This window comes from Lissotriton vulgaris, chromosome 5 (assembly GCF_964263255.1).
Source record: "Lissotriton vulgaris chromosome 5, aLisVul1.2, whole genome shotgun sequence".
NCBI classification, from domain to species: Eukaryota; Metazoa; Chordata; class Amphibia; order Caudata; family Salamandridae; genus Lissotriton; species Lissotriton vulgaris.
This window is the reverse complement of record NC_141693.1, coordinates 1877710440-1877735319: the sequence shown is the minus strand read 5'-3', so window position 1 is coordinate 1877735319 and position 24880 is coordinate 1877710440. Positions and strand designations below refer to the sequence as shown.

General features: G+C 46.4%; 1 protein-coding gene across 3 annotated transcripts in view; it reads left to right on the top strand.

Annotated features, from left to right (window-relative positions):
* The window catches only part of GABBR1 (gamma-aminobutyric acid type B receptor subunit 1), a 750676-nt gene that overhangs the window by 509851 nt on the left and 215945 nt on the right, over positions 1–24880 (top strand). For all 3 annotated transcript variants that reach the window (XR_015296080.1, XM_086924382.1, XM_086924381.1), the window contains one exon: positions 7172–7332. Coding sequence is in view for 2 of the 3 variants with exons in the window: in XM_086924382.1 (XP_086780508.1) it covers positions 7172–7332 (161 nt within the window). In the remaining variant the exon portion in view is untranslated. The remainder of the gene's footprint in view (positions 1–7171; positions 7333–24880) is intronic.

The following is a 24880-nucleotide window of genomic DNA, read 5'->3' as shown; positions in this document are numbered from 1 at the left end:
TGTGTACCCTCTATATACCTATGTATTTCTTTATTTCATTCTGCCACTATGTATCCTCTATGTACCTCTGTATTTCTTTACTTCAGTCTCTGTCAGAACGTATCCTCTAGGTGCCTATATAATTGCTTACTTCAAGCTATGTCACTATGTACCCTCTATGTACCTATGTATTTCTTTACTTCAGTTTCTGACACTATGCACCCTCTATATACCTATGCATTTCTTTATTTCATTTTCTGTCACTGTGTACCCTCTATATAAATTTGTATTTCTTTATTTCATTCTGCCACTATGTATCCTCTATCTACCTCTGTATTTCTTTACTTCAGTCTCTGTCAGAATGTATCCTCTAGGTGTCTATATGATTGCTTACTTCAATCTCTGTCACTATGTACCCTCTATGTACCTATATATTTCTTAACTTCAGTCTCTGTCACTATGTCACCTTTATATACCTATGTATTTCTTTACTTCATTCTGTCACTATGTACCCTCTATGTACCTATGTATTTCTTTACTTCAATCCTTGTCACTATGCACCCTCTATGTACGTATGTATTTCTTTACATCCGTCTCTGTCACAATGCACCCTATATGTGCCTATGTATTTCTTTACTCAGTCTCTGTCACTATGCACCCTCTATGTAGCTATATATTTCTTTACTTCATTCTTTGTCACTATGTAACCTCTATATATCTATGTGTTTCTTTACTTCATTCTGTCACTATGTACCCTCTATTTACCTATGTATTTTTTTTACTTCAGTCTCTGTCACTATGTACCCTCTATATACCTATGCATTTCTTTACTTCATTTTGCCACTATGTACCCTCTATGTACCTATATAATTTTTACTGAAATCTCTGTCACTATATTCCCTCGATGTTCCTATTTATTTCTTTACTTCCGTCTCTGTCACGATGTACTCTCTATGTACCAATGTGTATCTTTACTTCAGTTTCTGTCACTATGCACCCTCTATGTACCTATATATTTATTTACTTCAATCTCTATCACTATGTACCCTCTATGTACCTATGAATATCTTTACTTCAGTCTCCTTCACTATGCACCCTCTATGTACCTATATATTTATTTACTTCAATCTCTATCACTATGTACCCTCTATGTACCTATCTATTTCTTTTCTTCAGTCTCTGTCACTGTGTACCCTCTATGTACCGATGTATTTCTTTACTTTAGTCTCTGTCACTATGCACCCTCTATGTACCTATATATTTCTTTACTTTAGTTTGTGTCACTATGTGCCCTCTATGTACCTGTGTATTTCTTTACTTCAGTCTCTGTCACTATGTGGCCTCTAAGTACGTGTGTATTTCTTTACTTCCATCTCTTTCCTAATGTACCCTGTATGTGCCTTTGTATTTCTTTACTTCATTTTCTGTCACTATGTACCCTCTATGTGCCAATGTCTTTCTTTACTTCATTTTCTGTCACTATGCACCCTCTGTGTACCTATGTATTTCTTTACTTCTGTCTCTGTCACTATGTACCCTCTATGTACCTATGTATTTCTTTACTTCATTCTGTCACTATGTACCCTCAATGTACCTATGTATTTCTTTTAAGTCTCTGTCGCTATGTACCCTCTATGTACCTGTGTATTTCTTTACTTCTGTCTCTGACACGATGTACCCTCTATGTACCTAAGTATTTCTTAACTTCATTCTCTGTCGCTATCTACCCTCTATGTACCTATGTATTTCTTTACTTTCATCTCTGTCACTATATACCCTCTATGTATCTATGTATTTCTTTACTTCCATCTGTCACTATGTACCCTCTATGTACCTAAGTATTTCTTCACTTCAGTGTCTGTTACTATGTACCCTCTATGTGCCTATGTGTTCCTTTAAACCCGTCTCTGTCACTATGTACTCTCTATGTGCCTGTGTATTTCTTTACTTCAATGTCTGTCACTATGTACCTTCTATGTACCTGTGTATTTCTTTACTTCATTCTGTCACTATGTACCCTCAATGTACCTATGTATTTCTTTTAAGTCTCTGTCGCTATGTACCCTCTTTGTACCTGTGTATTTCTTTACTTCCGTCTCTATCACGATGTACCCTCTATGTACTTATGTATTTCTTTACTTCAGTGTCTGTCGCTATCTACCCTCTATGTACCTATGTATTTCTTTACTTCCATCTCTGTCACTATGTCCCCTTTATGTACCTATGTATTTCTTCACTTCCATCTCTGGCGCTATGTACCCTCTATGTACCTATGTATTTCTTTATTTCCATATGTCAATTTGTACCCTCTATGTATCTATGTATTTATTTACTTCCATCTCTGTCACTATGTACCCTCTATGTACCTATGTATTTCTTTACTTCCATCTCTGTCGCTATGCACCCTCTATGTACCTATGTATTTTTTTACTTCCATCTCTGTTACTATGTACCCTCTATGTATCTATATATTTACTTACTTCCATCTCTGTCACTATCTACCCTCTATGTACCTATGTATTTCTTTACTTCCATCTCTGTTGCTATGTACCCTCTATGTACCTATGTATTTCTTTATTTCCATCTGTCACTTTGTACCCTCTATGTATCTATGTATTTATTTACTTCCATCTCTGTCACTATCCCCTAGATGCATCAACGTTGTCATTTGCGATTCCTTATTTGCGAAAAATAAGGAATCGCAAATAAGGAATCGCAAATGGCAATGCATCATTAATTTCGCTATTTTATTGAGATTCGGTAAACATCGCAATTTTTACCGGATCGCAATAAAATTGCGAGTTTCAAATTGCGAATTCGCAATTCCCATTCATTCCTATGGGCTGAAATGCCCATAGGAATGAATGGGAATTGCGAATTCGCAATTTCAAATCGGAATTCAACAAAGCCTTTCAAGGGTGGAGAGGGGGGTCCAAAGGACCCCCCCCTGCATCTATGAAATGGACTTTTACATGTAAGTTACATACACACATGTCCTAAGGACATGTGTGTCTGTAACTTAATAGTTGAAAAAATGCATTTTTGTGCGTTTTTAAACAGTTTTGCAAATTACCACGAAGTTCAACTTCGTGGTAATTTGCATTTGCAATTTGGAAAATCGCAAAAGTTATGAGAATGATGCATTGCATTTAAGGAATCGCAAATTTGTGATTCCTTAAAAGCAATCGCATTTTTGGAACTCGCAAAAAAAAGCGAATTTCCAAAAATGCTTGATGCATCCCAAAAACCATTTTAGGAAGTGCAAAAGGCCGATTTTTGCGAATCGCACCGTTTGCACTTCCTAAAAAGGTTGATGCATCTAGGCATATGTACCCTCTATGTACCTATGTATTTCTATACTTCCATCTCTGTCGCTATGCACCCTCTATGTACCTATGTATTTTTTTTACTTCCATCTCTGTTACTATGTACCCTCTATGTATCTATATATTTATTTACTTCCATCTCTGTCACTATCTACCCTCTATGTACCTATGTATTTCTTTACTTCCATTTTTGTCGCTATGTACCCTCTATGTACCTATGTATTTCCTTACTTCCATCTCTGTCGCTATGTACCCTCTATATACCTATGTATTTCTTTACTTCCATCTCTGTCGCTATGTACCCTCTTTGTATCTTGGTATTTCTTTACTTCATTATGTATCCTCTATGTACCTATGTATTTCTTTACTTCATTCTCTGTCACTTTGTACCCTCTATGTACCTGCGTATTTCTTTACTTCCGTCTCTGTCACGATGTACCCTCTTTGTATCTATGTATTTATTTACTTCCATCTCTGTCACTATGTTCCCTCTATGTACCTATGTATTTATTTACTTCCATCTCTGTTGCTATGTACCCTCTATGTACCTATGTATTTCTTTACTTCCATTTGTGTCGGTATGTACCCTCTATGTATCTATGTATTTCTTTACTTCAGTCTGTCACTATGTACCCTCTATGTACCTTTGTATTTCTTCACTTCAGTCTCTGTCACTTTGTACCCTCTATATACCTATGTATTTCTTTACTTCCATCTCTGTCGCTATGTACCCTCTTTGTATCTTGGTATTTCTTTACTTCATTATGTATCCTCTATGTACCTATGTATTTCTTTACTTCATTCTCTGTCACTTTGTACCCTCTATGTACCTGCGTATTTCTTTACTTCCGTCTCTGTCACGATGTACCCTCTTTGTATCTATGTATTTATTTACTTCCATCTCTGTCACTATGTTCCCTCTATGTACCTATGTATTTATTTACTTCCATCTCTGTTGCTATGTACCCTCTATGTACCTATGTATTTCTTTACTTCCATTTGTGTCGGTATGTACCCTCTATGCATCTATGTATTTCTTTACTTCAGTCTGTCACTATGTACCCTCTATGTACCTTTGTATTTCTTCACTTCAGTCTCTGTCACTTTGTACCCTCTATGTATCTATGTATTTCTTTACTTCAGTCTGTCACTATGTACCCTCTATGTACCTTTGTATTTCTTCACTTCAGTCTCTGTCACTTTGTACCCTCTATGTATCTATGTATTTCTTTACTTCAGTCTGTCACTATGTACCCTCTATGTACCTGTATATTTCTTCACTTCCATCTCTGTCGCTATGTACCTTCTATGTACCTATGCACTTCTTTACTCCAGTCTGTCATAATGTACCCTCTATCTACCTATGTATTTCTTTACTTCAGTCTCTGTCATATGTATCCTTTATGTACCTATGTGTTTCTTTTCTTCCATATCTGTCGCTATGTACCCCCTATGTGCCTATGTGTTCGTTTACTCCCGTCTCTGTCACTATGTACTCTCTACGTGCCTGTGTATTTCTTCACTTCAATGTCTGTCACTTTGTACCCTCTGTGTGCCTATGTATTTTTTCATTTCAGTGTCTTCCACTATGTACCCTCTATGGGCCTATGTATGTCTTTACTTCATGTAGCTGTGCGGGCACTGGAGCCTTGTGCCGCCTGTATGCCGCTCTACCCATCTGTACCTCTCTGTGCCCCCTGTATCCCTCTTTACTCTCTGCCTCCACGTCTACCGGCATGCCTACTTGTTTGTATCTATGGGCCCGTGGTGGCTTCCCTGCGCCATTATCCGCCCCCTGTATATCACGGTTGCACTCCGCACACCCTCTGTGTGTCTTTCGGGGTCTCCTTGTATCTCTGCCTGTGTTGTTCTTTGTCTCTCTGAACCCTGTTCTGCTATGAATCCCCTGCATCTCCAAGTCTCACTTCACAACCTGTATCCGTCTGTTTCCCATGTATTCTGTCAAATCCCACCGCCCCCTTGTGAAGGATCCCTCGGCTTGTAGCCATAGCAGAGGGGTGCTTTGGCTGTTTCTCTCTCAAGCCCCCCTTTTTAGGCTGGGCGTACCCTGCTCTACCCCCCCCCCTCGCCCCGCCCCCGTCCACCAGTTGCTGGGGTTGCTCAGTCCATGTGTATCTCACCTCCCATAAAGGCCGGGGGGGCGGGGGGCTTTCTCATTCTCTTTATCTCTGACCCCCCACCACCATGCAGGCCCGGGGGTGTTCGGCCCCTCTCGCCCCCTTTGCAACCCTGATTGGGGATGGGGGCGCTCTCTCTCCGCACCCCTTCCTCTGTACCATGGCCTCGGGGTGCTCCTGATCCTGCCCCCTGCATCCCGCGCGACCCCTCCTTGCAGGCCTGGCTGGGGCTCTCCCGCCCGCTCCTTGCCCCCCTGTCTCGGGTGCCCTTGCCTCTGCACCCCTGCGCCCCCATCCTTCCCCAGCCTCATTTGTGATTCTCTTTGCAAAGCCTTCATCTCAGCAGCTCCCGTGACATCAGCACCCCCTCCTCTCTCCTCGCGCTCCCCCTCACCCGGCCCCCACCATCCCCATCCTTCACTGCAGTGAAAAGCTGCAAAGATGGAGCGGCTGCTGCCAGCTCCGGGTACCAGGGAGAGGAGGAGGCACCTGCCGGAGCCCGGGGCCTGAGAGCGGGAGATTCCTGGGGCCTAGGAGCGTCCCTGGGGGCGGAGGCTGGCACTCAGTGGAGCATCGCCCGGACTCAGCCCCGGGTACCAGCTAGAGGAGGAGGCACCTGCCGGGTGCCGGCAGCATCCCCGGGGGCCTGTCAGTGAGAGCGGAGACTCGCCCGGGACTTGGAGCGGCCCTTCCCAGGCCTGAGAACCAGAGGGAGGGGGCGGCACCTGCCGGAGCCTTCAGCCTCAGGCTGGCAGTGACTTCTGAGAGTCCCCGGAGAGGAAGGAGCAGGGCCCGCTGCCATCTCCTGAGGCCTGGCGCTCAGAATCCCCGGGGCTGACAGCGTCCCCTCCCGAGTCTGAGAACCAGAGAGAGGGGGCGGCACCCGCTGCCGCCTGCCAGAACCCCTGGGGCCTGGCACAGACCCCGGAGCACCCCTGGGAGAGGAAGGAGCAGGGCCCGCAGCCATCTCTGGGGCCTGGCACTCGGGGCAGTCCCTTGAGTTTTTGTATTTTTGCAAGGCTTGAGATTGAGGACTGAGTGCCAGTCGGAGCTGTAACTAAGGACTGAGCACCCTCCGTGGCTGGGACTGAACGCCCTCTGAGGACTTGGGACTGAGGACCCCGGAAGCCCAGGGCTGTGCAACTCCCGACCACCAGAGCCTGTGACCTGGGGCTGGACAGCTCCTGGGACCTGCAACTCCTGGGCCCCGAACTGAGAACCGCTCTGGGGAGGGAACTGAGCACCCAACTGCCGGGGACTGATGACTGAGCATCCTGCTAGGCCTGGGACTGATAACTGAGCACCCCTGGAATCTCTGGCACCCAAGGCTCAGCTGTGAGGCCCCTGGGGAGCAGGGAGAGCACTGGGAACACCGAGCAACACCTGGGAGTCTGGGACTGAGGACTGATCACCCTCGCGGTGCTCAGACTGACTATCCCGGGACCAAGGCCTGCGCATCCCTCTCCCCACCTGTGCACTGTGCTGAGACGGGGGGCGTCTGTGATGAGTGTAGACGCGCCTCTGCCCGGCCGTTCCTCACTCCTGCCCTGGGATGAAGATGTAGCTCCGTAGCGTGCAGCCCCCTCCCCAGCCAGGCCTGCGCTGCCCGCTCCCACCCCCTGCCTTCCCTCCCCGGCGGTGGGATGCTGCCCCCGGCCCTGAGCCGGGCTCCCCCTCTCCTCCGGACACTGGTCCTTCTCACACTCTTCTCCGTCTCTCCCGGCCTAGGGAAGAAGGCTTTGCACATCGGGGCGCTCTTCCCCATGAGCGGGGGCTGGCCCGGGGGGCAGGCCTGCCAGCCCTCCGTCGAGATGGCGCTGGAGGACGTCAACAACCGCCGAGACATCCTGCCGGAGTACGAGCTCAACCTCATCCACCACGACAGCAAGGTACGGGGGTGCCAGGGTGCGCGCGCGTCGGGGTGCCTCGTGGGGGTGGGCTGTGCTGGTGTGCCAGGAGACACGCAGAGGGGTGGTTACAACAGCGCTGGGGGTGCTAGGGCGTCGGGGTGCCAGCGTGGACTGTGCTTGTGTGCCAGTGGAAACGTGGGTATTCTGGGGTGTTGGCAGGTGCTAGGCATGATGGGAGCTATGCTTGTGCAAGCTAGGAATGCTAGGAGCTATGCTTGTGCAAGCTAGGTATTATGGGAGCAATGCTTGTGCAAGCCGGGGACGATGGGAGCTATGCTTGTGCTAGCTAAGTATCATGGGAGCTATGCGTGTGCATGCTAGGGATGATGGAAGCTCTGCGTGTGCATGCTAGGGATGCTGGGAACTATGATTGTGTGTGCTAGGGACGATGGGTGCTATGCTTGTGCAAGCTAGGAATGCTGGGAGCTATGCTTGTGCAAGCCACGGGCGATGGGAGCCATGCCTGTGCATGCCAGGGAGTATAGGAGCTATGCTTGTACATGTTAAGGATGATGGGAGCTATACTTGTGCATGCCAGGGACGATGGCTGCTATGCCTGTGCAAGCTAGGAATGCTGGGAACTATGCTTGTGCAAGCCAGGGGCGATGGGAGCTATGCCTGTGCATGCCAGGGAGTATAGGAGCTATGCTTGTACATGTTAAGGATGATGGGAGCTATACTTGTGCATGCCAGGGACGATGGCTGCTATGCCTGTGCAAGCTAGGAATGCTGGGAACTATGCTTGTGCAAGCCAGGGGCGATGGGAGCTATGCCTGTGCATGCCAGGGAGTATAGGAGCTAAACTTGTACATGTTAAGGATGATGGGAGCTATGCTTGTGCATGCTAGGGATAATGGGACCTATGCTTATGCATTCTAGCGATGATGGGAGATGTGCTTTACTGTCAATGCATGCTGGGAGCTATACTTGTGCTTGCTAGGGATGATGGAAGCTATGCTTGTAGGTGCAAGAGATGGTGAGCTATGCTTGTACGTGCTCGGGGTGAAGGGAACTATGCTTGTGGGGATGATAGGAGGTATGCTTGTGCAAGCTAGGGATGCTGGGAGCTATGCTTATTCATGCGAGGGAAGGTGAACTATGCTTGTGCGTACTAGGGATGATGATAGCTATGCTTGTGGGGATGAAGGGAGGTATGCTTGTGCAAGCTAGGGATGCTGGGAGCTATGCTTGTTCATGCTAGGGAAGGTGAGCTATGCGTGTGCGTACTAGGGATGATGATAGCTATGCTTGTGGGGATGATGGGAGGTATGCTTGTGGTACTAGAGACGATAGGAGGTATGCTTGTGCATGCTGTGGATGATGGGAGGTATGCTTGTGGTACTAGAGACGATGGGAGGTATGCTTGTGGTACTGGAGACGATGGGAGGTATGCTTGGGCAAGTTAGGAATGATGGAAGCTATGCTTCTGCTAGCTAGGGACGATGCGAGCTATACTTTTGCAAGCTACGGATGATGAGAGCTATGTATGTGTGTGCTAGGGACAATGGGAGCTATGCTTATGCGTGCTTGGGATGATGGGAGGTATACTTGTGCGTGCTTGGGATGATGGGATATCTGCTTGTATGGATAATGGGAGTTATGCTTGTGCAAGCTAGGGATGATGGGGGCTAGGCTGGTGAGTGCTGGGACGATGGGAGCTACGCCTGTGCGTACTAGGTACGATGGGAAGTATGCTTAGCTAGGGACAATGGGAGGTATTCTTGTGCATGCTAGGGACGACAGGAGCTATGGTTGTGTCTGCTAGGGAGGATGAGAGCAATGCTTGTATGTGGTAGGGACGATGGGAGCTATGCTTGTGCGTGCTAGGGACGATGGGAAGCATGCTTGTGTGCTAGGGACGATGGAAAACATGCTTATGCGTGCTAGGGATGATGAGGGTTATTGAGAGTTATGCTTGTGTATGCTAGGGACGATGGGAGCTATGCTTGTGCATGCTAGGGATGATGGGAAGCATGCTTGTGCATGCTAGGAACGAAGGGAAGCGTGCTTGTGCATGCTAGGGACGATGGGAGCTATGCTTGTGCATGCTAGGGATGATGAGAGTTATTGAGAGTTATGCTTGTGCATGCTAGGGACGATGGGAAGCATGCTTGTGCGTGCTAGGGACGATGGAAAACATGATTGTGTGTGCTAGGGATGATGAGGGTTATTGAGAGTTATGCTTGTGTATGCTAGGGACGATGGGAGCTATGCTTGTGCATGCTAGGGATGATGGGAAGCATGCTTGTGCATGCTAGGAACGAAGGGAAGCGTGCTTGTGCATGCTAGGGACGATGGGAGCTATGCTTGTGCATGCTAGGGATGATGAGAGTTATTGAGAGTTATGCGTGTGCATGCTAGGGTATTCGTGTGTGCTGGGGTGATAAGGAAGGTACTATATGCAGGGGGTGTTGTCTGTGATGGAAACTATGCCCGGGGTGATAGTTATGATGGGAGCTATGTTTGTACAAGCTGGGGATGATGGGAGCTATGCTTGTGCATGCTAGGGACGATGGGAGCTATGCTTGTGCATGCTAGGGACGATGGAGCTATGCTTGTGCGTGCTAGGGATGATGAGAGCTATGCTTGTGCAAGATAGGGATGCTGGGAAGTATGCTTGTGCAAGCTAGGTATTATGGGAGCTATGCTTGTGCAAGCCAGGGACGGTGGGAGCTATGTTTGTGCATGCCAGGGATAATAGGAGCTATACTTGTGCATGCTAAGGATGATGGACCTATGCTTTTGCAAGCTAGGGTTGCTGGGAGCTATGCTTGTACAAGGTAGGGATGATTGGAGCTATGCTTATGCATGCTACGGATGGGGAGATAGGCTTGTGTGTGCTAGGGATGATGAGAGCTATGCTTGTGCGTGCTAGGGATAATGGGAGTTGTGCTTGTGCGTGCTAGGGATGGAGAGCTATGCTTGTAGGTGCTAATGACGATGGGAGCTGTGCTTGTACAAGCTAGGGTTGATGGGAGCTATGCTTATGCATTCTAGTGATGATGGGGATGTACTTCACTGTCAATGGATGCTGGGAGCTATGCTTGTGCTTGCTAGGGACGACAGTAGCTATGCTTGTGCAAGCAAGGGATGATGGAAGCTGTGCTTGTGAGTGTTGGGATGATGGGAGCTACACTTGTGCGTGCTAGGTAGGATGGAATGTATGCTTGGCTGAGGACAATGGGAGTAATGCTTGTGAGTGGTAGGGACGATGGGAGGTATGCTTGTGAGTGCTGGGACGATGGGAGCTATGCTTGTGCATGCTAGGAACGATGGGAGCTATGCCTGTGCATGCTAAGTACGACGGGAGCTATGCTTGTGCATGCTAGGTACGACGGGAGCTATGCTTGTGCATGCTAGGTACGACGGGAGCTATGCTTGTGCAAGCTAGTGATGATGGAAGCTATGCTTGTGCATGGTGGGGACAAGGGGAAGCTAGCGATGATGGGCTCTATCTATGCTTGTGCCTGCTAGGGAGGATGAAGGTATGCTTGTGCGTGCTAAAGATGATGAGAGCTATGCTTGTACATGCTATGGATGATGGGAGGTATGCTTGGGCAAGTTAGGAATGTTGGAATCTATGCTTCTGCTAGCTAGGGATGATGGGCGCTATACTTCTGCTAGCTAGGGATGATGGGCGCTACACTTGTGAATGCTAGGGACGATGAGAGATATGCTTGCGCGTGCTTGGGGAAATGGAAGTATGCTTGGGCGTGGTAGGAATGATAGGATCTATGCTTGTAGGAATGATGGGAGCTATGCTTGTAGGGATGATGCGGGTATGCTTGTGGGTGCTAGGGATGATGGGAGCTATGCTTGAAGGGATGATGGGTGGTATGCTTGTGCACGCTTGGGATGATGGGAGGTATATTTGGGTAAGCTAGGGGTGATGGGAGCTATGCTTGTGCTAGCAAGGGATGATGAAAGGTATGCTTGTGCATGCTTGGGACGATGGGAGCTATGCTTGTGCTAGCTAGGGGTGATTGGAGCTATGCTTGTGCTAGCAAGGGATGATGAAAGGTATGCTTGTGCACGCTTGGGATGATGGGAGCTATGCTTGTGTGAGCGAGGGATGATGTGAGCTATGCTTGTGCTAGCTAGGGATGATGAATGGCATGCTTGTACTAGCTAGGGAGGATGAATGGTTTGCTTGTGTGAGCTAGGGATGATGGGAGCTATGCTTGTGCTACCTAGGGATGATGGGAGGTATACTTGTGAGTGCTGGGACGATGGGAGCTACGTTTGTGCATGCTAGGTACGATGGGAGGTATTCTTGGCCTGGGAAAATGGGAGGTATGCTTGTGCGTGCTAGGGACGACGGGAGCTATGCTTGTGCAAGCTAAATACGTTTGGAGGTAAGCTTGTATGTAGTATGGATGAAGGGAACTATGCTTGTGCATGCTGGGGAAAATGGGAAGCTAGGGATGATGGGCTCTGTCTATGCTTGTGCGTCCTAGGGATGATGGGAGGTCTGCTCGGGAGGCTGAAGGTGATGGAAGGTGCACTGGAGTGAGGGTGGGTGATATACTAGTGAGCGCTAGGGGTAACTGGAAGTATGCCGTGAGTGCAGAGGACAATACAAGTACCTGGAGGTGTGCTGGAATGCTTGTTGACAGTAGTTGAGGGACTCCTTACCACGGCCATCCCCGTGGGCATGGGCATCCTTCCAGGGAACAAAGTCACCCTTATTGGAGGGGCTAGTCGGGGAAGTGAGACAACACAAAGTTGTCGCTGGGCTATGTAGGGTTTCAAGGCTGGCGGAATCTTCCCCAGTGGTGCATGGTCTTCCTACTGGAGTACAAACTCAACCTTACTTACTGTTATATTAAGGCAGGAATGAAAGCAACTACACTAGGTGACGAAGATGTCTACCGTGCCAGAAGGGTGCTAGGGTGACTGGCGGGGGCCAGTGCTGAAGACAGAGAAGTATACTGGGTGCTAAAGGTGCCAGCCATCACAGTGAGGTAAAAGCAATGGTGATATTCCGGATGCTAAGGGTGCCAGCCATCACAGCGAGGTAGAAGCACTGGTGATATGCCAGTTGCTAATGGTGCCAGCCATCACAGCGATGTAGAAACAATGATGGTACGCCAGGTGCCAGCCATCACAGTGAGGTAGAGGCATTGGCGATACCCTGGGTGCTAAAGGTGGCAGCCATCACAGCGAGGTAGAAGCAATGGCCATACGCCGGGTGCTAAGGTTTCCAGCCATCACAGTGAAGTAGCAGCAATGGCAATATGCCAGTTGCTGAGGGTGCCAGACATCACAGTGAGGTAGAAGCAATGGCAATATGACGGGTGCTAAGGCTTTCAGCCATCACAGTGAGGTAGAAGCAATGGTGATACGCTGGGTGCCAGAGGTGCCAGTCATCACAGCGAGGTAGAAGCAATGGCAATACGCCGGGTACTAAGGCTTCCAGCCATCACAGTGAGGTAGAAGCAATGGCGATATGCCAGCTGCTAAGGGTGCGAGCAATCACAGTGAGGTAGAAGCAATGGCAATACACCAGGTGCTAAGGCTTCCAGCCATCACAGTGAGGTAGAAGCAATAGCGATATGACAGTTGCTAAGGGTGCCAGCCATCACAGCGAGGTAGAAGCAATGGCGATACACCAGGTGCTAAGGGTGCCAGCCATCACAGCGAGGAAGAAGCAATGGCAATACGCCAGGTGCTATGGTGCCAGCCATTACAGCGATGTAGAAACAATGATGATACGCCAGGTGCCAGCCATCACAGTGAGGTAGATGCATTGGCGATACCCTGGCTGCTAAAGGTGCCAACCATCACAGCGAGGTAGAAGCAATGGCAATACGCCGGGTGCTAAGGTTTCCAGCCATCACAGTGAGGTAGAAGCAATGGCAATATGCCAGTTGCTAAGGGTGACAGCCATCACAGCGAGGTAGAAGCAATGGCAACACGCTGGGTTCTAAGGGAGCCAGCTATCACAGCGAGGTAGAAGCAATGGCAATATGCCAGGTACTAAGGGTGCCAGCCATCATAGCGATGTAGAAACAATGATGATACGCCGGGTGCCAGCCATCACAGTGAGGTAGAAGCATTGGCGATACCCTGGGTGCTAAATATGCCAGCCATCACAGTGAGTAGAAGCATTGGCGATACCCTGGGTGCTAAAGGTGCCAGCCTTCACAGCGAGGTAGAAGCAATGGCGATATGCCAGTTGTTAAGGGTGCCAGCCATCACAGCGAGGTAGAAGAAATGGCAATACACCGGGTGCTAAGGCTTCCAGCCATCACAGCGAGGTAGAAGTAATGGCGATATACTGGTTGCTAAGGGTGCCAGCTATCACAGTGAGGTAGAAGCAATGGTGCTACTCCAGGTGCTAAGGGTGCCAACCATCACAGCGGGGTAGAAGAAATTGCGATATACTGGTTGCTAAGGGTGCCAGCCATCACAGCGAGGCAGAAACAATAGCGATATGCGAGGTGTTAATGGTGCCAGCCACCATAGTGAGGTAGAAGCAATAGCGATGCACCGGGCGCTAAGGCTTCCAGCCATCACAGCGCGGTAGAAGCAATGGCAATATGCCAGGTGCTAATGGTGCCAGCCATCATAGCGATGTAGAAACAATGATGATACGCCGGGTGCCAGCCATCACAGTGAGTGAGGTAGAAGCATTGGCGATACCCTGGTGCTAAAGGTGCCAGCTATCACAGTGAGGTAGAAGCAATGGTGCTACTCCAGGTGCTAAGGGTGCCAGCCATCACAGCGAGGTAGAAGCATTATCGATACACCGGGTGCTAAGGCTTCCAGCCATCACAGTGAGGTTGAAGCAATGGCAATTTGCTGGTGGCTTAAGGTGCCAGCCTTTACAGCGAGGTAGAAGCAGTGGAGATACGCGGGGTGCTAAGGCTTCCAGCCATACCAGTGAGGTAGAAGCAATGACGATACGCCGGTTGCTAAGGGTGCCAGCCATCACAGCGAGGTAGGAGCAATGGCAATATGCCAGGTGCTAATGGTGCCAGCCATCACAGAGATGTAGAAACAATGATGATACGCCGGGTGCCAGCCATCACAGTGAGGTAGAAGCATTGGCGATACCCTGGGTGTTAAAGGTGCCAGCCATCACAGTGAGTAGAAGCATTGGCGATACCCTGGGTGCTAAAGGTGCCAGCTATCAAAGCGAGGTAGAAGCAATGGTGACATGCCGGGTGCTAAGGCTTCCAGCCATCACAGTGAGGAAGAAGCAATGGCGATATGCCAGTTGCTAAGGGTGCCAGCCATCACAGCAAGGCAGAAGAAATGGCAATACACTGGGTGCTAAGGCTTCCAGCCATCACAGTGAGGTGGAAGCAATGGCGATTTGCCAGTTGTTAAGAGTGCCAGCTATCACAACGAGGTAGAAGCATTATCGATACACCGGGTGCTAAGGCTTCCAGCCATCACAGTGAGGTTGAAGCAATGGCAATTTGCTGGTTGCTTAAGGTGCCAGCCTTTACAGCGAGGTAGAAGCAGTGGAGATACGCGGGGTGCTAAGGCTTCCAGCCATACCAGTGAGGTAGAAGCAATGGCGATACGCCGGTTGCTAAGGGTGCCAGCCATCACAGTGAGGTAGGAGCAATGGCCGATTTGGCGTAACCAGGTGCTTTATCCAATTTCTTCTTCTTATTATTATTAATATGCTGGTTGCTTAGGGTGCCAGCCTTTACAGCGAGGTAGAAGCAGTGGTGATATGCCGGGTGCTAAGGCTTCCAGCCATCCCAGTGAGGTACAAGCAATGGCGATACGCCGGTTGCTAATGGAGCCAGCCAACACAGTGAGGTAAAAACATTTTCCATACGCCGGGTGCTAAGGGTCCCATCCTTCACAGCGAGGAAGAAGCAATGGCGATATGCTAGGTTCTAAGGGTGCCAGCCATCATAGCAAGATAGGAGCAATGAGAGGTATGTTTGTCAATGGGGTTTGCCAATCATGACAGCATGGCAGGGTTAAGAGATGTAGACTGGTTGCTGGGATGCTCTTGGGTAACTGGGATTCCAGTGGTTGGCGCCCGCTCACCCATGAGGGCGAAGGAGTTATAATGGCGATCTAATGGTGTACAAGCTTAGCCTCCTCCAGCTGAATGGCCACAAGAGGGTGCTAGGGTTAGAGGCTAGCTCTGAGGATGTGCAGGGAGCATACTTTGGGGTTATATGCATCCACGGGGAGAGTCCTGTGGGTTAATGGTGGATCAGCAGGTTCAGTCCCATTGTGAGATACAGGGGGCTTCTCACAGAGTCCCAGCACAATCTCATCTGCACAGCCGCCTGTGGGATACCCAAGAATGGCTGCTTCTAGGAGGTGATGAGTGTACAGCGTGGTGATGAGGATGAGCGCTCTCTGATATCCTACTCAATAGCAAGCTCCCATCTACAACAGTGAGGGCCTGGGACACCCTGGGCACCACGAAGCTCTTGGGGTAGGGTGTGCAGCCATGGGGCTGCAAGTGTTGTCCTTAGGGTCTGTGGATGGTGTTGTGTTTCTGAAAGTACTGGGGCCTGGGTTACTGGGACATCCAAGCGGGGGGACACTGAGTCGGACTTTGGGTGATACGAGCAAAGGGGCTGCTTAGGGCTGGCTGGTCCACACCAAAAGGGACCTGGGAGGTGCTCGAGCAGAGAGTTGGAAACCTTCCTACGCGCCAGACATGTCCAGCCAGGCTGATCTTGTGTACAGTGTGTGCACCCACTGAGAGAGACACTGATATATGCAGACTGACATATTCCTTCTGAATCCAGACACCTGCAGAAAGAGACATGACATACGCAGACTGGCACATACGTGCTGAAACCGAGCACCTCCCGATAGAGACACTGATGTATAGAGACTGGCACATACTCGTGGAAACCCTACACCAGCCGATGTCTACAACGGTTTGTAAACATAGATGGTGTACACTCCGTATACTTTCCAAATTATACTTCCAATGATCAGTGTGATAAACAGGTATCCTCACCAACACACACATCTATCTATCTATCTATCTATCTATCTATCTATCTATCTATCTATCTAGCCATCCATCCATCCATCCATCCATCCATCCATAGCTAACTATAGCTTGCAACACCATCATGCACTGCCTATAATCTCACATATTACATCACACATGACGTTAAATGACAGCATTGCTAACACAACGAACTATATTTAAATAACAACATAGTTGGAATTGCTAATGAGATCAGCCAGTGATTCTGACAGTGAGCTAGAGGCTTTGTGAACGAGGAGTAGTACAACAACCTAAATCGATGGTTGAACACTTATGAACTTGAAATCAAATATTTCAGAAATGAAGCACTTTTGACGGACGTCATTGTCTTTTTACTTATATTCACTCAAAGGATGGTGTGGTGGGGGTAATAGCTGGACGCTGAACATCAATGAACAGCAGCTCGTTTGGGCAACCTTTGCTGTGAAGTGCTGAATGCTGAGCAAGGAGGGTGTTTGGTGGTCCTTCGCTGTGAAGTGCTGAATGCTGAGCAAGGAGGGTGTTCGGTGGTCCTTCGCTGTGACGTGCTAAATGCTGAGCAAGGAGGGTGTTCGGTGGTCCTTCGCTGTGACGTGCTAAATGCTGAGCAAGGAGGGTGTTCGGTGGTCCTTCGCTGTGACGTGCTGAATGCTGAGCAAGGAGGGTGTTCGGTGGTCTTTCGCTGTGAAGTGCTGAATGCTGAGCAACGAGGGTGTTCGGTGGTCCTTCGCTGTGAAGTTCTGAATGGTGAGCAAGGAGGGTGTTCGGTGGTCCTTCGCTGTGATGTGCTGAATGATGAGCAAGGAGAGTGTTCGTTGGTCCTTCGCTGTGAAGTGCTGAATGATGAGCAAGGAGTGCGTTCGGTGGTCCTTCGCTGTGAAGTGCTGAATGATGAACAAGGAGGGTGATCGGTGGTCCTTCGCTGTGAAGTGCTGAATGATGAGCAAGAAGGGTGTTCGGTGGTCCTTCGCTGTGAAGTGCTGAATGATGAGCAAGGAGGGTGTTCGGTGGTCCAGGAGGGGTGACTGCAGGCCTGCTGGATGCAGGACCTGATGTTGCACCTAGCCATGCAGACAACCTCCACTGTGCATGTCCTAAGCCTGGGTATGGTTGAGTTTGGCCGCTTGTGGAGGGGTAGGTGCAGACCCTGCATACCGGTTAGCCCCTGTGTCTTACTTGTCCTGCATATTGCTGACAATCGTGTGCAGTGGAGGTTTGATGCTTGCAGAGGATTGATTGCAGGACCTTGCAGGAGTCTAGTCACTGAGTCCAAATCTTGATGCAGACTGGATGCAGGGTCTGGCCGGAGGCTATGACTGAGATGCCATTATTTATGCTATTAACGATGTAATTTAATGTCATTAGAGATATATTATGTGAAATTGTAAGCAGTGCGTAATGGGGCACATTATATTCAGTTCATTAGATTAAAACTGGCTTTTATCAGTTCTTTATTTTTTTAACATAGCTTGTGTCTCATTCCAGCACTTAACTAAAATGTCACTTTAACTGTTGTTTTTTTCTGTGAATTTCTGGTTTTATTTTTAAGCAGAGGTTAATGTCTTAGCACATAACTGTAACACTACTTTGACCTGTGTTTTTTTATTATATATTCCACCAGTTGATTCTTCCAAATTCGAAAGAAATTGGGACATTCACTAGGGTGATGGGTGATGGTATTCACAGAATTTAATTAAGCAAAGAAAACGAGCGCCTACTCATTTCAGGCGAACACAGTCATGTTGACCGTGGACCATCATCCTGGTAAGTGCGTCCATATGTTTCGGAGTTGGAAGAAACAACTGGTGGAATAGTGCCGCAGTAACTGCAGAGCCCACTAAAGGCTGCACCTTCCATGGTCAGGTACCCTAACAGAGACTGCAACCTAATTTATCTATCTATCTATATATAATGGACATATGTAAACAACAGCAATAAACTTTGCACTATATCACCTTGGAGTCTGTGCCCACTTCTATGAAGGTTCAATTTTGGGATCTATCTATCTATCTATCTATCTATCTATCTATCTATCTATCTATCTATCTATCTATCTATCTATCTATCTATCTATCTATCTATCTATCTATCTATCTATCTATCTATCTATCTATCTATCTATCTATCTATCTATCTATCTATCTATCTACCTATCTATCTATCTAATATCTCTTACACAGTGGCTGTTCCCACTGGGTAGTTATAGTTAGGATGTTGTTTCCTTAAGAAATTACTTTTTTGGTTTGCTAATAACTTTGTCACCCTTTCGTGAATCTTCATGACACTTTACAAAAAAGTTCTCTGTTTTGCTCTGCTCCTTCCTGGAAAGTGTTGGGGTGATGCATCAAGCAAGGGCAAAGAAAAAGGGGGCCCTAAAACTCAAAATCCCCATTCAATTTCTGTAGGGATGTTTGGAATTACGCTACAGTCAAAACTAAATTTCATGAAATTGGACTGAAGCTAGATCTTGGTCCAGAAGCGTGAGTTTTGTAATTTGTTGTGAATCAATTCAGCAGTTTTGAATTAAGGTTAAAAAATGTTTGTAAATCTGAACAATTGAATTCGCAGTACTTTCTCTCAAGAAGCACAACTTAAGAAATAGAGAGTTCTGATTGTGCTCCTTGCTCCCCAAGGAGTGAGGGTCCCACAAGAGCGAGTGCTCTGATTGGCTGGCCGCAACATGAAACAAATGTTGCGGTGGCCATTACAGGAGGACTCGGGCATTTAGCGCTTAACTTAAAACAATATAAGGGACCTAGGTCTCCAAGGGCCGTAATTAAGTAAAAAATGTTTGCTGCGCTCTCACAGTCTTCCAGTGAGATTGTGGTAAAGAAATAAGGTTGCTGCTATTAATTTTCAATTTAAAAAGACCACCGTGGTGGGCCATGAGTTGATTTTGGCCCCCGGAAGCCTCTCCTCTGTGTTCCGCTATGTTATTCAAGGGGGAGGGGCATACAGCCCACTCCCCGTGCCTCTCTGAGACCCTGGGCATTCCATCCCCCAGGTCTATTAATTAAAAAAGGGGTGGGGCCTTGTGACCCCCCTCCCCAAGCCTCTCAAGTCCCCCGGATTCCCAGCCCCTGGACCCTACTCCCAGGACACAGTTAAAAAAATTTTTTTACCAGGAGCCGCTCATTTATTATTTATTTCTCCTAGCAAGAAGTGCCCCATCATGCCCTAGGGCATTTTAACATAATATTTTTCATTCTTGTGGTGTCTCTAGAAGAGTCTGGGGCACCACCAAACATTTGTGCAATGTTGTTGGGGGCTGCAGGGAGTGCAGCAGCCCCCCAGCACTCTTAAATAAATTTAAAAAAACATCTAAGTCTCCATGACCCCAGGATAGATTACCAAATGTTTTTAAATCACCCATAGCAGGAGGTCTATGCTCTTTAACTGGAGTGCAGAGCCTCTTTGTGTTTTTTTAAAGACTTAAGACATGCTGATGTTTTTTAAAGCTTTATGATGTTTTTAATGACAATCACTTTTATTAAATATTGAACTATATGAATTAATGAAATATACATTTGTTAATAAGTATATCTGACAATGATAATACATGTGCCTTATATATGTTGATATTCTGATCCCTTCATAAAGCCAATAAGTCAACTTTTTATATTTTGGTGTTCTGACACTTTAACAAGCCCTATGGTAACTATAACTCACACCCTCGCCATGCACTGCTTGTTACCCCACATATTACATCATTCACGATATGCTCTATGACATCATTGATAACATGATTGCAGCATCGGAAATTATATCATTAAAGACACAACTGTATATATATCAAAATATTACTATTTTGAAATTAGGGAACTAACAAGATGAAAAGGCTGAGTAAACATGGAAAGTAGCTGCTGTATTAAACAGCTGCTTCTAACTATATTCATCCCCTTTAAGAATAGGTTATGCATCAAATTACTAAAAGCCCATACCTTGGGTCACATTTGTATCCAACTGGTTTCATGTTTGCATTACCATCTCAATGCTCATTTACTTCAACCTTCTTGTTAGGAAAGACTTCAAATTCAATAGCTCCTATTCCAGCAAATTGGTGCTCTAGCTGTTCATTAAAACTCTGTGGTGATGTTGTAGTTAATTACTGGGGAGTTAACTGACATACTGCTGCTGGTGTTGATAGTACATGTTTCCGTCTGCATTTTAGAATGTTTTACTTACACTGATGAGAAAGATATTTGAGAGCTAACTTTGTTTATTTCTAAAAGAATGCTTTAAGTTTTATATATTTGATTCCATCAAGATGGCGTTTAGGCTTGCTACATTTTTGTCATAAATAAAGAATGTTAGCGCTTTGGCTGTTCATTAGAACTTTGTGGTGAAGCTACAGTTCATCACTTGGGTGTTTTACAGTTTTTTCCATCAAGATGTCTTTCAGGTGTGTCACACATTTGCCTTAATTACACAATGTTAGCGCTCTAGTTTTATTTAGTAGAACCTCGTGGGAAGCTGCAATAGAACACTGGGGAATGAACCGAGAGGCTGCTGCTGCTGGTGGAAGTGCATGTTTCAATCAGAATATCAGTCTTTATTTTCACATAGCTGAAGAAGTTAGTGTATCCTTATAGAAAATGTATTCTCATTTTAGGCTCTGGAGCACATTCCATAGCTCAGACAAAACCATGAAAGAAAACAGTTTTTTCTCAAGCATGGTTCATCAAATCTCAGCAGAGGGCCAGCAGTTTTTATTAGGGAAAATCATCTGAGAACTCACTAGAATTCCTAAAATGAGTATAAAACAACCAACACATGATTATACTGTGACTTAAATCTGTTATTACCCTTTAAATGTGTTTCACCACAGTGTAGCATTCCAATTGGGATCATGATCCCGAGCCCTGTTGTGGCTGCCATGGCACGTTGTGGTGAGCCAATCGGGGAGGTGTGGGAGGACCTCCGCATGTCCCTAGGGGTCAGGATGTGCTCCCCCTATCCTCTTATTTTTTCTTAATTAATTTTCAGGATGCAGGGACCATGTTGCTGAGTCCAGTAATGGCTGCCAACGCATATTGTTCATGATGTGGCTAGCCAATCAGGATTGATTAGTTCCTTAAATTGTGCCTATAAGCCCATATCTGGACATCAGCAGTCCAGATATACCTAACTTTTTAACCCCTTCATGCCCACCCTGAGCCCATCTTTAAACACTAAAATCAGCTGAACAGATTTACGCCAAATAACAAAAAGTATGCTTTCTGAGTGAAGTTCTAACTTTTTGCCAAATTTGGTGCATTTGCATTCAGATATTTTTTTCTGTATCGGAGAGCAACGTTTCTTATGGGAATTATTATGATATATCACACTTTTATCCCCACCCACTTCCTATACCATTTTAAAAGAACAAAACCACAGAAATTCACCAGTTATAGTTATCTCGAATAACTATAACTCATGCCCTAAAGTAACTTTTCAGTGTGCCCATGCCATGAACAGTCTTGTAATGAATTATGTCATTTCTGATGTTACATTCATAGATGATGTATTGAGTGATGTAATATTTAGGGTAATTAGCCGTGATGGTGTGAGTTACATTTACTTCAGAGCGTGAGTTATGGTTACTTTAGGGCACTCGTTGTTGATGTGGGCGAAGCCAAACGTATCTCAGCTTGAGATCTGTCAGGTCCTTCAATCTTCTGCTGCATGACGTTTACACGTTTTTGAGCATTAATTGCTCAAAACTACAGAAGGGATGTTCACCAAATCACAGAAATCCCGCTTTCTGGATCAAGGTCTAGCTTTCTGCTAAATTTGGTGTAAATCCGTTCAGGTGTTTGAGCTTTAGTGTCTAAAGTTCCTATGGAAAAATGAATGTGGAAAATGTGTTGTGGGGCCCACCCTTATCTTGGCCCTTGCTTGACAATACACCCCAAAACTTTTAAGGAACGTACTGAGATGCAAGAACACTTTTTTGGTAGAAAAGTTTCGTGGAGATGCGTCAAACGGCACCACAGTTAAAAGAAAACCAGAAAATGCTTTTTCTATGGAAACACATAGCTATAACTATAACTAACACAGCCCACACTCTAACTACACAGTGGCGACTATATATTTGTTTATATAGTTGTGTTTGTAGATACAAAGATGGTAATACGCATTTTATTACCTCCCCTCCCTCAACAATAGCAATATAAATAAGAACAGGACTATGTTTACTTTACCTTCATCTATGACATCATTCATAGCTTAGAAACTCACTAAATTAACCTATGCTTGATACAAAGCAGACAAGCTTTACTTAGACTTAATGTATGAAGTATTTATGAAGTGCTCAAATATTAATAAAGTGAAAAAACAACACAAAATACATTAAAAACCAATCTAGAAAATTAGAGTCCATTTAAATATATAAAATGAGTCCAAACATCAAAAATCCAATCAGTAGAGTTATGCAGTTTCCAAGATTTTAAGGAAAAAAGCTCTTAGAGACAAATAGTGGCAATTATGGTTATCTGGTCATGCTAGACCGGGAGGAAGTCGCAAGTTCAGGCCATCAGCGATGGAGTGCAGCCCGGGCATAAACCCAAGTTTCATCCACTGACATAGTACTTTGTGTCCTGGAATTCATGATGTGAAGTCCATGTTAGCTTGCACCACGCTGCGTCACGGAGGCGGCAAGCAGGAGCTGTGATGCGCGGGCCTGAGTCAAGATGTGTCTTGCTGGGTCAGGGCTGTCAAAGCAGCCGGTCAGGAGCTGCGATGCTGGTGTTGAGATGCATCGCTGTGTCGGGTCGATGAAACTATCTATCTGAGGCTGTGTTATGTAGACTTGCGTCAGGATGCGTCTCCCTGGGTCAGTGCTGGTGAAGCTGCTGATCTGGAGCTGTGCTGCAAGATCCGGTGTTGAGATGCCGCATGCTGTGTCGGTTCCAATGAAGCCACCTGTCGGGAGCTGGCGATGCAAGAACTTACATCGAGATGCCTTAAGCTGTGTAGGTTCCGATGAAGCTGACAGTCAGGAGCCTGTTGTGTTTCTTTAGCTCAGAACAGGAGGCCAGTTGGCTGACGCTTGGAGACACTCTGGTAATCCTAGGTTGAAGCAGCAAGGCAGGCTTCAGGCAGCAGGGCAGTCCCCAAAGAGCTGGGTAGTTCTCAGGCAGCTGGGCAGTCCTCAGGCAGCTGAGCATTTCTTCTTCTTATAGAGTTTGCAGGTACAGGAGTATTGTGAGGAGAGGGTCTAGGATCCAATATGTATACCTGGTGCCAGCTTTGAAGTAGGAGATACATCTAGACTTCCCCCCACATCTGGTTCTGGAATTTCCCCCTGTCCCCTGTCCAGGCCCCAAGATGTCTGATGTGACTAAAGACTAATGTGAAGTTCTTTGTGTATGCAGTAGGCAGCCCCTGTTAAAGTGCAAGTGTGGTAGGTGACAGCGCCGCCCTCACCCATCCTGTCTGGATGGCCTGTCCCGCCGACACCCAGTGCCCCTTTGTGACATGTCTGGGAGGAATACACAAAGGCCAACTGCCAACGACACCTAGTCATGTGACCCAGGACACAGGCTGCAGTCACTAAATGGTTATGACAAAAACATGCTAATTTTTTAAAAGAGGGATTTTCAGAATTGCGACTTAAAATTCAACATTACCATCAAAGAGGATTTTAAATGACAGTTCTTTAGAGACCAAACATAATATTTCTACCATTTCCCAAGCTAAACCTATTGACTGTAATAAGGAAATTCAAAATTATCTTATGAGAAAGGTGGGCCTTGTTGGCATGAAAAATGAATCTGAGTTTTATATTACAAAAACTAATACATCTTAAATGTACATGTCAAACTTTGTAATTACACTGCATCCTGCCATAAGGACTCCGTATGGCCCACCTTAGGGGTGACTTATATATATTAAAAAGGTAGTAGTAAACCTGCAAATGGGTTATTTTGACAAGTTGAATTGGCAGTTTAAAACTGCACACCGGCTGCAATGGCTATCCTGAGGCATATTTTGTAGGGCTATTTAAGTGAGTGTTCCAGGCCCACTACTAGCATTTAGTTTACAGGCCCTTGGTACATTTAGTTCCACTCTACTAAAGACTTATGAGTAAATTGAATTTAAACCAACTCCACCAGATTTAAGGGAGTGAGCAAAAGCTCATAAGCACTGGTTAGCAGTGGTAAAGAGCACAGAGTCTTAGAGCCAACAAAACTGAATTCAGAAAAACAGGGTGGGAGAAGGCAAAACGTTTGGGGGAAGACCACACTAAGGTTGACAGGTCTAACAATACTGCGTATCTGGCTGCATTAAAAAACAAAGACAATGTTTAAATATGTTCTTTAGATGGTGTTTTTGTTTATCGAATCATTTTTGAAATACATTTTGTCTGTTGTGAAAGGAGAGGTATTTAAAATTGCTGACTGCAAGGTACTCATAACAATTGCCCTGATTGCAATTAGAATGGTCAGGTTTTATTGATTCTTCATGAAGGGCCTGCTGATTAAACGAAATGTTTTGGTGAAGCTTAGCGGAGTGATTTGTGGGTGTATTCCTCTATGAATGATAATGGTTGGAGACTAATTAGATGCTGGAAAAAAA